We start from the raw sequence: 13153 nt of genomic DNA, 5'->3' as shown, positions 1-13153 counted from the left end.
AATGGGCCTTAGCTCTTGCAGATTTGATACAGAAAAAAGGGAGAAATATATTTAACATTTACTAGAACTATGAAAAAGTTTGAAAAAAATGTTCTGAAGCTACTGGATGGCATAATTTAAAGCGAAAAAAATCAACTAATTTCCTGTAAAGCACATGTTCAGTTTCCCTCTGTTTCTTAGCTGCGGACTTCCTAACACTTCTCATTTATCTGTTTTAGGGTGTGTCCACATATTTTCACATTTGAGTATTCCCCGCTGTATTCAAATGCTGTTTGGATGATGTGATGGCCATTCAAGTGAGTAAAACCAGAAAGGGGATAAATGTCTGTCTGAACTGTTCGGCCAGGTCGTATTGTCTGCAGCTGTCTGCTATTGATGGGGTCTCACTGCTAGATTAAAGATATATGAGACACAGACAAAACAGGATATACAGAGAAGGCCACAGTCTTCACACTTCCTCAAGCACACACTTAGGTGTTGCTGGAAGCTACAATAAAAACACCAATTAGTGCTCATCACTAATGAAGGGGGTGGGTGGTTGGGATGTTTGTCAAATGTTTATAATAAAATAAGAAAGACAAAGTCCTCTTCTTTCTTTAAAAATATATTTAAGACAATTAAAGTTCTATGTGGGACTTTATCCCACATATGCCACATATGATTTTCACTGATTCAACTTCAACTTGGAGGGTTACGTGAATCCAGTGAAGTGTTTCAGAAAATTAGCTTATCTGGTCCAACCGCATTCAATTCATTTATATAGCAACAAATTAGAGTTTCCTCAATGCGGTAAAGACTCCATAATAACACAGAAAAAAAGACTACCCCAATCAGCCAGCACTTGACGATAATGGGAAGGAAAAACTTTAGTTTAATTCTTACAAATTTTAACAAGAAGAAACCTCCAGCAGATTTAGGCATTGGGAGGGGCATCTATCACCAGCTTGGGTTGAGGGGAGAGAGACAGATCCAATATGAGACACAGATTTCAATTCAGTTCTTATTTTGTTTCTAATATTTTTCTGTTTTTGGTCTAATGCAGTCCCCAGAAGTTGTTATATTTTTTCTATGTCAGTTGTTAATAATATTTTGATGTTGATATCTCAAAAAGTATATTTTTTATATGCTGTCAGTTGGTTTCTATCAGTGAGTGATGCCACATGGTTCTTGTTATCTTCTCATTCATTACCCTTTGAGGCTTTTGCAGATGTTTCCTTTTATGTAATGAAAGCTCTTGTTTGTGATTGGCATTTGGGCCTCACCTGGTTTCTATATATTGTCACTCCTCTTTGTTTCAAATTTTACTGATGATTTTACTTAATCACTTTAGTAAGTAACTGCTGTCACTTGAAAGCACACTGTCAGTTGTATATGTTGAATATATGTTACTAAGATTGTATATGTTACTAAGACTATGTATATTATGATAAACCTGCAGAAATCTTGATATATTAAATAGAGCTAGCTGAGCTTTGAGGTTTCCTTGCTTCAGATCTGGCCACTGTTAACCTCTTGGCTAACGCCCAGGCTAAAGGCAACTGATGATAATACTGTAATAAAATCAGGGGCCATGATTCTCTTCCATGAAGCATGCACTGAGAGAAAAACCTAAAATCTTAATGAGCATTACACTTTGTTGAATTAGGCTGCTACCACTCCTTTGGGTGTCTCCTCTTTTCTTTGATGTTAAATTTTCAACTGCGGATTGAAAAGCGCCATTGCCACTAAGTCTGCTATGGTTTATTTTATTGGCATACTCAAAAGTTTCAAACTCTTATCATTCCACATCTGGAAGTTTTAATAACTAACCGAACCTGACTCCCCACCTAGCGCTCACAATGCTGGGATAATCAGCACATTTAACAGGCCAGATTCGTTGGAAATTGAATTACTGTGGTCATGCTTTAGATTTATAGATGGGAGGAACAGCCAAGCACTTTTGGGTGGGGTAAAGAGAACCCTTACATAGCTCCTCTGACTGTTGTGTGTTGGTATTAGCATACTCACTGAATACTTGGCATGAATCACCTCAATTTGCTCATTTTTTTCAAACCAATCATAAAAGCTCTTCATGAAGGAACAGCTCAATCAGTAAAGCGTGACAGCTTAATAGATGCTGTCATTATTGACAAATCAGACTTTTTAAATTAATGGCCACAAAGATGACATTTTTTATTAACTATTTTGTGCCATACAGGCTATAAATACAGTAGTCTGTAGCATGCACCATAATATGCAGTGTTGGTCTACACAACAATAATGGCCAAAACTATGCTACAACTAAATGCTAAATCTAAGGTACAACTTGCAATAAAAAGGAATCATCTGTTAAGTTAAACAAAAACAAGCTGACCACTGAGTGCAGTACACTTATAATCTTGTGATGGCAATGCAAACACTGCCACTTTATCACCTGATAACAGAGTTAAAGATGGAGGTAGTGGTAATGGCGGGGCGTAAATGTACAGACAGGGAGTCTGCTGGTCAGTGTAAGATTAAACTCCAGGAAGCTGCCGACACTTTAGCGACCCCAACCATTGCCTAGCAACCGGAGCGTGTGTTGACAACAACAGCAGTCTGACACAAGAATCGAGCTGGGAGTCTGGCCTGGGAGTGGTGAAAATACACACTCAAAGTCACATGTGAAAAGAAAAAAGAAAAACATCCACCACCCACCCACAAGCACACACATATACACAAATGGAACATGCTCACATTTCAAGTTTCTGACACTTGCAGCTACCCTCCCAGATTATATGTACAAAGAAAAAATCCTCTCACTCCCACCCTACCCCTCAATTACACACACACACACACACACACACACACACACACACACACACACACACACACACACAATGCACACACACTCACACCTACAGCTGGTTAGCTTTGACCAATCCATTAATAATGATCGTATTGCTCAACTGTAGATGTGCTATCACAGTACATAGAAAAACGATAAACCAATGCTTTTTTATTCAGTCCTCTAAATCTCAGCCACATGGTGTCTAACTAGATACTATTGCTGGCATTACCCTGGCCTCCAGTAATGCTGTGAGGATTCTTGGAGTGACTATTGACCAGGATATGTGCTGCAATATGCACATTAACACACACAATATTGCAAAAATATTTGTAACATCCCATCTCATTGTGCAGTTTATGCATCTGCATTACGTCTTGGCTGTGGCTCTGATTTGGTGTTACATACCTTTGCAGATGAAACACTTAATGTGAAAGTGTTTATTCTGAACTCGGAGTGCCTCCCCTTTGCAGGGCTTTCCACAGTTCTGGCAGGCGACTGGTCCTCCACTGCTACCCTGCTTCTGCTTCTGCTTCTGTTGCTCCAGAGGGCTGTGGACAGCCTGCTGCTGAAACACTGGAGGGGGCACACACAGGGACACAGAAAAGGATATTAGATTATACTGTAGAAGATATAATATGTAAGTACTGTGTTTGGAGTAATACACCTAATATATGGTAGAAAACTGCTTATAAGGTTGATAAAATCCAAAATGATTTGTTTAATTTCTATGAGCCCTTTATTCATATCTTATACTTGTATCTCATGACTAATAAACACCTAAAAATCTTATGTGCAATGTCAGATTTCATTGCTAAAATAGAAAACAGTGCTTTGATCCAAAAATATCCAACTCAACACTCTGACTGTGACACAAAGATATAAATATAACATTCTCATTTGTTTTTCTTTGTTCTGAGTCTCAACGCTTAAACAGGTTTGTTAAATTCATAATTTACTGGCAGGTAGGATTGTCTTCTTACTCTACTCTCTATTGAGCCATTTGCTATCTTGAGCAATATGAGGGCGTACAATTCAGTGTTTCAAATGATCAAACAAATCATATTAGAGTACTACAACCTGAGTCAATACTAACAGGGACTTCATGTATTAAGGGGGAATAAAATCCAAACCTACCTGGCCCTATCTGAAAAAGTCATTTTGTGATCTTATTGGTCAGCAGTGGTTTTAACCTTGAAATGCTTCCATAAATGCAATTTTTGCTTGGTCTCTTTGTTGTTGCTGAATCATGAACACTGACATCCATCAAATGAGGCAAGTGAAGACTGCAGTTCTTTAGATGTTTTGGATTCTTTTGTGACCTTGTCAATGCGTTGCCAATGCAACATAATAATGGCAGGCCAACCACTCTCAGGAAGGTTCACAACTGACCACAGGTTGTTCCAAGTTTCCTCAATTTGAGGATAATAGTTCCAAAACCTTAGAAGTGGCTTTGTAACCCGTTCCAGACTAATATCAATAACTCTGTTTCTCAGCAGTTTCTTTAGACTATGTCATGATGTGTTGCTTTTAGCCTACTTTTAGCCTACTTCAACTTGATCTAATAGATCTGCCAGTAATCAGGCCTGAAAAACTACTATTAGTATGTCAGAAGGGACAAATATTCCTTCATGGCACTATGTTTTGCTAACAGGCACACAGTAGAAATCATAGAAAGTCTAAATAAACCCTATAGTAAATGGACTTTACAACTCCTTTCTTCTCTTTGTTTGTTCCACACAGGAAGGAGGGAGTGAATCAAGAGATTCGACACCAGCAAATAAAAACATCAAACCAGCCACAGTAACAAAAAACAAAACACAGACACACACATTGTAAGACCCTGACGTGTCCATCCCAACAGTTCTATCAATACACCTCACCCCTTTGCCCTTTCATCGTAAGCCTAGCAGAATAAATAGGCTCGCATGCTGATCTGCCTTTCAGTACTGACTGGGAGATCAGCTAAACAAAAGGCCCTTTGTGTTCTCAGGAAACATTTGTGTCGTCAGACCGGTTTCATCAGGCCTCCATGGTTACCAATAATTGGGCTCCGAAAGGGGAGTTCATCAAATGAAGTGATTCAGAGAAAGAGAAAAAGAAGAAAGCTCACGGATAATAACAGTGAGCCACGCAGAGCTACTTTTTGGAAGCTAACCAAGAACTTGTTGCTGGTAAACATTATAGTTCATTCCACTTTACTCACTTCATTGGATGTTAATTAGTTGTTCTATTGGGATAATGTTGTATTAATGCTACAGTGTTTTTTAGTTCAACTTAACTGTGTAATCTAGTAAAATGAAGCCAGAAAAAAACATTTCCATAAAAAGTCAAAAGAAAACTTTTCAGTCGAATCCAAATAATTCATTTTCTGTCATTCTTTATTGATCTAATAAAAAACTCTTAACTTTGAGAATGACATGAGAAGATTGATACGAGCCTCATATTTATCAGCAAGCAGATTAAACACACAAAGTAAGTATGGCACTGTCTTATAAAAGACAACCATTTATGTGATAAGAAGCTTGTCTGTATGACTAAATCTTTATGAACACATTTGTACATCTGTCAAGTACTGCTAACAAATTAGCAGATTGCAAGCTAGAGTTAGGCATTGTTCAGTAAAAGTCACAGACATTAAAATATAAAATCTCTTAACTCTTACTGAGACATCAAGAAACAAATCAAGCAACTTTCATCTAAGTTGAGTGGGGATTAGCTATTAATGCTGCTTGGTTTGGTTTAGACTCGAAAACTACTTGGCTAGAATTAAGAAAAGATCATTGGTTTATTAGGATTAAAATACAACCTTTGGCTTCAAAAGCCCTTTGGTTTAGGTTAAGCACACCTTCTGCAGCATTAGTTGGTACAGAAGTGTACCCAAGCGCCATTACTTTAGGAATGATTATCACTTTTAACAACCAATTAATGGCCAGATAGCATCTATAGCAGTGTGTGTGGACTTACAGTAGTGCTAAATGTGAGCAATAGGACATTCTAGACGCTAACCATTTCTTCTTAGTTTAAAGAAAGGACATTCTTTAACTGGATCGCTAACTTGAAAATGTGCTGACACCCAAAATGAATAATGGGAATACTAGAGATTTTTAAAATGTTGTCATGTGCAGGAAGTGGGACTTTATTGAAGCTACCATGCAGAGCATATATGGGCATGGCAACCAATAAAGACAAGAATTTAGGAGGGGAAACTCTTGAGTCCTTGTTTGAAAAAATACATAAAAAAGGTCCAGGACCATGCTAATTGGAACCATCTGGAAAAGACAGCCCAAAAGTGAGAAAGTGTGGGGAGGAGGAAGGGCAATAGGGATTTGCAATAACAGGGAAGCCTGGAGGGGTTCTGCCTTCTGATCTGACCTGGCATGTGCTGCTGAACCCTTGCACCTGTTGGGAGGGATCCAGTGTCCAGTGTCACTACTTCCTATTCAAATAGCAAACAGAAGAGGAAGGCAGGGGTGAGGAAGAGACAGGAGCTGATCATTTTTACCAGATGTAAAATCTGGCAAGTTAAACCAGGCATTCAGGCTGTCAGAAGACATTTGTAGCAGTATGTGATAAGGGTTCAATATTCTGTCTGTGCAGGGATTGAGCAATTTACTGTTTATATTTGATGCAGTTAGCTGATAAAAATAAATAAAGAGTGGTCTGCTCCATCCATGTTAAATAACTGCTAAGATCCTTGATCGGTTGCTATTTTCATCTTCGTGTTTCAAAATGCCAAATAATCAATCTAACAATTAATCATCAGTTGTTTTGCAGTAATTCTATTTAGCCCAGTTTGATAGCATGCCTGCCAGGAGATACTACCATTTTTTGTAAAAATGAAAATGAAATAACCAATCTATTTCTCAGAATGGACCACACAATCCCTCATTTAACATCACCCAATGATTAAATGAAAAATAAATCTTAAAAAAAAAATTTACAAAGTGCACTCGTATATATTTCTGACCAAGTCATTTCTGTCCCTGCAAGTAACAACCACTGCAGAGGTTAAAGGTTGAGAGTGGAAGTACGGGGATTTTGAAATAATTCATTTGTGAAAATGTAATAAATTTCTATTCTGTGAAGGAAGACAGAAAGTTACTATGCTGTGAGTGGAGAGTCTTCCCCAGGAGTCCGCTACTCCTGCCAGTATCTGATCTTCTCCAGGGGGCCAGTTGTCCCCATCATCAATCAGTTTCACTGGTGCCTGCGTTGGCTGACAGGCGCTACTGCGCTACTGATGCTGTTATCCCAAAGGTCGCGGTCGGGTAGGAAACACTATCTGTGCAATGCAACACAGACACACACACACACACACTATATATGTATATATATATATATATATATATATATATATATATATATATATATATATATATATATATATATACATAGATAGACAGATAGATAGATAGATATAGATATATTTAATATGTGTGTATAATACGCAGAGGCCATTGCTGCCACATATAAGCAGCCTTATCTCTAATGCCTTTTCAAGAAGCCATGGTCCAGCTCCTAAAAATAGTGTTCCCTCACACTCACAGGGATCCCATGATGCTCTGCAGCATTCCTTGTGTGAACCATCTGCAGAGGCAGCAGGGGTGGGCAGTAGATCATTATGTTCACAGAACCACAGCAGTAGTACTTTGAGGTTGCTGAGCTGCTGACCTTGGGGACTTTTCATTTTCTTCTTCACACATTTGAAAATATTTGTAAAATCTTTGTAAAAAGCATGAAAGGATCAATGAAAATTCTTTCAACTATTACTGTCACGGTCCTGGGTCATTTTGACCCAGCATTTTCAGTTCTTATATTCCTTTGTATTATGGTTTGTATTCTGATCCTTTTGTCATGCTTTGTTTATTAGTATTATTCTATGTTTCAGTTATTCTTTGTGAGGGATTAGTTCTTAGGTTGTGTCTCTCGTTTAGTATAAGTTCAGTTCAGTGTCAAGTCTATGTCTGTTTCTTGTTTCCCGTTTTATTGTGAAAGGTTGTGCCTCATCTCAGTGGGTCTAGCTTTGCTCCCCATGTCTCATTAGCCCAAACCCTCCCAGCTGTGTCTCCCTCCTGTTTTCCAGTCCCTGATTACTCCCCTGTGTATATAAGCCCTGTGTTTTCCTGTGTTCCCTGTCGTGTTGTACCCTCAACTAGCTGTGTGTTCTGCTTCCGTGTTTCTAGTGCAGGGGTAGGCAACTCCAGGCCTCGAGTGACAGTGTCCTGGAGGTTTTAGATGTGTCCATGATCCATCACAGCTGATTTAAAGGGCTAAATGACTCCTCAGCATTTCTTGAAGTTCTCCAGAGGCCTGGTAATGAACTAATCATTTGATTCAGGTGTGTTAACCCAGGGTGCGATCTAAAACCTGCAGGACACCGGCTCTCGAGGCCTGGAGTTGCCTACCCCTGTTCTAGTGTTTCATCTCCTGCTCCAGTTTAGTATTTCTTTTCCAGTGTTTCAGTCCTCGGTTCCTCTGTTCAGACTTTTGTTTGTCTTTTGGTGAGTTTAGTTAGTACAAGGTTTTTCCCAGCAATAAAGCTGCGCTTTAAGTTTCACTTCCGTGTCTGAGTTCTGCATTTTGGGTCCACCACTCCCGATTGCCTGCCTGCCACACAGCCAACCATGACAATTACTTTAAATTGTTAAAACAAATGCTAAAATGTACTTAAGATGCTGCAACGCATCTTCTAGAAAAGCTACGTAGCTACCCAGGTGTTCACAGATTGACAGTGTTTTTTAGGTGGAATATCACGGTATCAATAAACTACATTTTTCTTTAATGAATGTGGAACATTTCTGAAGTATATTTCTGAACTAATACAAAATCAACTTTCCATGACAACAGAGGTTTAAGAACACTAGTGATTGTTACCAGATTATTTATTTTAGTATTTGAATAAAACATTGACTATGTCAGAATAGTCTCTGCACCAGAGGTCTAAGTGTCAAATTTCTGACCAAAGTGGTAAGTGCTCAGAAAATCCAGAATAGCCCGGAATGTTTAGGAGACCTATTAAACTAAATTCTGGAATTCAAATACTTTTATTGGGTGTATTCACATCCTCTTAAAGTTACATGCCTAAATAATATAATCAACAACATGTGAGATTTTCTAAGGGCTGCTGACACCTTGCTTTACCTTGAAATTGCCATTACTTCATTGCTAAAGAGTTTCCTGTCCTTCACCCTAACAGAACACTCCCTCCATTATCTCACCCTTGTTAGAGGCCAAGAAAAAGACGCAAGGCAAGTGTCATTGGCAAAGTTCACTGAATACAACCCCAGTGGTAAAAAAAAAAAAGAGGAACATGCAGTTTTTTGAATTTAGTCAGACATTATGATTTAGGATTTTCCCTGCTTTACGCCGTCACACCCACCTGTGCAATGATGCCTGCAACCTGACCCATGCGGCAGTGGATCTCTGACCATGAGGTCAAACACTACAAAAAGCAGACCTTCAACCTCTCTGGCAGATGACACCAGAATACTTTTGCTGGCTTAGTTAAGGCAAACAGAAAAGTACAAGTGCTGACTACCAGTTTTCATAATGCTATGTATTATTCAAGTAACCAGAATAACCACCAGGACATTATTTAAGCAGTCATAAACCTCCATAATGGCCCAAAGCAGAGCAAGAATAGGCAACTACTATGCTTTCGTCTGAATGTGGCCTTTGTGTGAGAGCATATGATTCTTTGCCCTTCCTGTGACAGCTGGCTTATTCCACGTGGATGACACAACCCACCGATATGATCCCATGTGTTACTGCAGGAGGCTGCACTGTAATATGTCCATGAATTTGCCTCGTTATAAAACAGTGCAAGGTAACGAGCACACTATGGCTGTAGCTCAGGTGGCAGAGCAGGTCAGCCACTAATCAGAAGGTCGGTGGTTCGATCCCAGGCTGCCTCCTGACTGCATGCCAAATATCCTTGGGCAAGATACTAACCCCATGTATGCCTACTGGTGGTGGTCAGAGGGCCCGGTGGCGCCTGTGTCCGGCAGCCTCGCCTCTGTCAGTGCGCCCCAGGGCAGCTGTGGCTACAATGTAGCTTGCCATTGCCTGTGTGTGAATGGGTGAATGACTGAATGTAGTGTAAAGTGCTTTGGGGTCCTTAGGGACTGAGTAAAGCGCTATACAAATGCAGGCCATTTACCATTTACCACACTATGTGTAAACTATATGTAAGCTTTATCCAAAGGTTCCATCTCCCATTTCATGACTTTGACCTTAAACAGCTGAGGTCAGTTTTCTTGCCCTCATATGTCTTCAGTATGAACCTGAAGGCTATTGCAGTTGAATAAAAAAGTTCTTAAAGAGGAATATCTCACAGAGTCAGTGAATAATCTACTGCCTCTTGTTTGATGGTATTTTATTATATTTTTAGAAAATTTTAGAAAATATGTCATTATTGATAACAGAAGGGATCCTTGATTGGCAGACAACCTGCTGGTCTTCTAATCCAGGAACTCGAGAATCTCATCCATCCTAATGGTCCAGCCACTGGAGAGCTTTTTGATCACTTCAGCAGTCACTAAACTGCTCAGCACATCACAATATAGGTGTACACAGTATACTCATATGTTAACTGTTCATCAGCAATTAAGCTGATTAGGGAGGAATTAAAAGGAAACCCTGGACAGGATGAAAGAGTTAGGATAAAGGAAGGATAAATTATGGTCACAGCTTGAAGATGTGTTTGAGAGGGGAGCAGTAGTTGGGCTCAAACCTGTTATCACAATCCACAGGACAACTCTACATTGAACTGCACGAATGTAAACATAGTCACTGAGTGTGCACACTGAACTCAATCACACATGATTCACCTGTTACTATACAATTTCATTGTAACGGAATTTAAAAGCACTAATTGCCATAGTTGACCCTGTGTTGATTGAAACAACAATTTAAAACCAATACTTAATATTTCTTTGATAACATTGACAAGACGGGGTCTATTGAGAATGAAAGAACATAAAGTACACCGACTCTATCGTTTTATTAACACCCCCTTGCAGAAGGTGCCAAACAGGACAGGATTTTTTTTTTTAAAGAACATTGAGTCAAATCAAAAACCTTCTAGAACCAATCAAGAAACAGTCTGACAACTCAGCAGTCATTACGGATCGAATCTGAAAAGCTACTTTTAAACCACCATTCAAAGGAGAGAGCTGTAACTTTAATTTCAAGGGTCACTGAGACACACAAACTGTATGTTTAAAGTGAAGTAAGACTGATCACTGTTTTAGTCTGTGCTTGTATGGCACACTTACTTAAACATAGAAGACTAATTTGTAGCTAAAGAACCAGATCTTTTCTCGGGGACTTGGTGGAGACCAAATCCAAACTAAAAGTAGATTTAAGCAATTTTTTTTTCAAGTAGAAAAAAACATACAGAGTGAATGCTAATACTGTTTCCTAAGTACTAGGAAACAGTAATAGTGCTACAAGTAATACTACTGATCAGTATTTAGTTGGCATCAACAGACTGAATAAAAGAAAAAACACTGACTTTTAATAAGAAATGCAGATTTATATTTTTACCAATGACTTAAACTTTGCACTTATGTTTATCTAAGGCCCATGTGATAGAGCTCCATTGTTGTAAGAAACTCAGTGAGTCACATCCCACATACACCATACTAGCTGACTACATTTATATTTATACACAGCTGAAAACAGTCTTCAATAAATGTGCTCTTTTCCACTTGTTATATAAAAGTAGTAAGCCTTTTTAAAAAAAAATGCACATTTTGACACATTTAACAGATTTATATTTTCAACAGGAACCAGTGAGGTTTAGAGTGATTTGCACATACTGGTTACTAACATGTAAGGCGCTATGGTCTGGGCAGATTGTGACAGAACATTAGAATAACACCAGCTTTATTTGACCTTTGTAATTTCTGGTTTTATTTCTTATTATGAAATGTCATAGTAGTGCTAGTAAAGCGACCAGCACACAGATGGTTTGTTTACTGGCACGTCTGGAATAGTGACAGGCGTCGTTGTGACTGCTGAGAGCAAGCCAACCATTACATCACACATCCAGGATACACTGTCCTTGGTGGGGACTGAGACACAGTCTAGAGTAGAGTGTATGTCTGTTCCTACTGACTCAGTGTTTACCTCTCATATCTGTAGTGCATTCTTGTGTACATGTCTCCTACATATATGCATCTATGTAGAAATGGAAATGTGTGTGTGTGTGTGTGTGTGTGTGTGTGTGTGTGTGTGGCTGGGTGTGTACCCTCACCATCAAACTTAACAAGCTTTGTCACATTGTGATGGCAATGCAGCTCTATAAAAAAAGTAATGCCTCTGTATTAACAAAGCAACACGCTTTAGCTGAATTTGGAAAAGAAGGCAGTGGAGAGCAGGAGACATTTACAGGGTGTTTATGAGGAATGGCAGTAAGGCTTCTCTTTACAGCCAATTGGGTGGAGGTCAGTAATGAAAACTATATTTACTCCAGTACTTAAGCTTTGTTGTACTGAGATACTGTAGTAGTATTTTATGTTTTTGCATCATATTTTAACTTCATGACATTTATGTGATAGGTATAGTTACAAGTCAGTCAAAATTAATCAAAAACACGAACAAACAAAATATTCTAGTCATGTCATATTACCTTACATAATAACATACAGTATCAGGTTTAAATTGGCTTAAACTCAACAAGCCAGTTACAGGGAGCCAAAATCTTGATGCTATTTCAGAGCTGGCCATGCTTAACGAGTTCTGTTTTTGTTTTTTTGTAAATAAAACTTCTCAAAATGTGACATGTTTCCGATGCTTGTTATTAAAAGATAAATATGCAGCACTTATTACTTGAATTTAACCAATTTTATATAAAATCCTGGAGCTCCCATCTCACTTGATTCCGGAATCAATATCCATACTGATATCTTCAAGTTTGTCTGATATATTAGGTTGGTAAAATCAGCTGAATTGCTCTGTTTTACCTGGCACACTAAGAGCTGCGTCTGAAATAGCCACTTGGCTCACTATTCTCATTCTTTTGATTTAGATCCATTTAACCAGTGACTGTGTAATGTTTATGTTTTTTGATAACAGCAGATAAAACTGTAAGTGTGATATAGCTAAGGTCATGGTACACTTCCTCACCATGGGCAGGTGAGGAAGTGTACATGTCTTTTTACCCTGTAGGTACTAGCTTTTGTTAAGAGATACTAGCGGCATCTTTTTTGGTGAAAAAACCTTTAACACTGCAAAAACGGGCATTGACTCAGCTTTGAGCTAACTGAAGTGCACACGAATGAGAGTGAAGCTGTCACTTGCATGTATGTATGCATGCTATACATTTAAAATGACCAAGAA

The 13153-nt window shown here is 38.7% G+C and overlaps 1 protein-coding gene across 1 annotated transcript in view; it reads right to left on the bottom strand.

The window, feature by feature from the left end:
* The window catches only part of ablim2 (actin binding LIM protein family, member 2), a 67471-nt gene that overhangs the window by 53248 nt on the left and 1070 nt on the right, over positions 1–13153 (bottom strand). Inside the window, exon 2 of the mRNA XM_084924640.1 lies at positions 3215–3382. Within this exon, the coding sequence (XP_084780766.1) occupies positions 3215–3382 (168 nt within the window). The remainder of the gene's footprint in view (positions 1–3214; positions 3383–13153) is intronic.

This window comes from Perissodus microlepis, chromosome 3 (genome assembly GCF_051167445.1).
Source record: "Perissodus microlepis isolate ML-2025 ecotype Zambia chromosome 3, ASM5116744v1, whole genome shotgun sequence".
NCBI classification, from domain to species: domain Eukaryota; kingdom Metazoa; phylum Chordata; class Actinopteri; order Cichliformes; family Cichlidae; genus Perissodus; species Perissodus microlepis.
The sequence above is the reverse complement of the archived record's forward strand: the minus strand, read 5'-3'. Positions and strand labels throughout refer to the sequence as shown.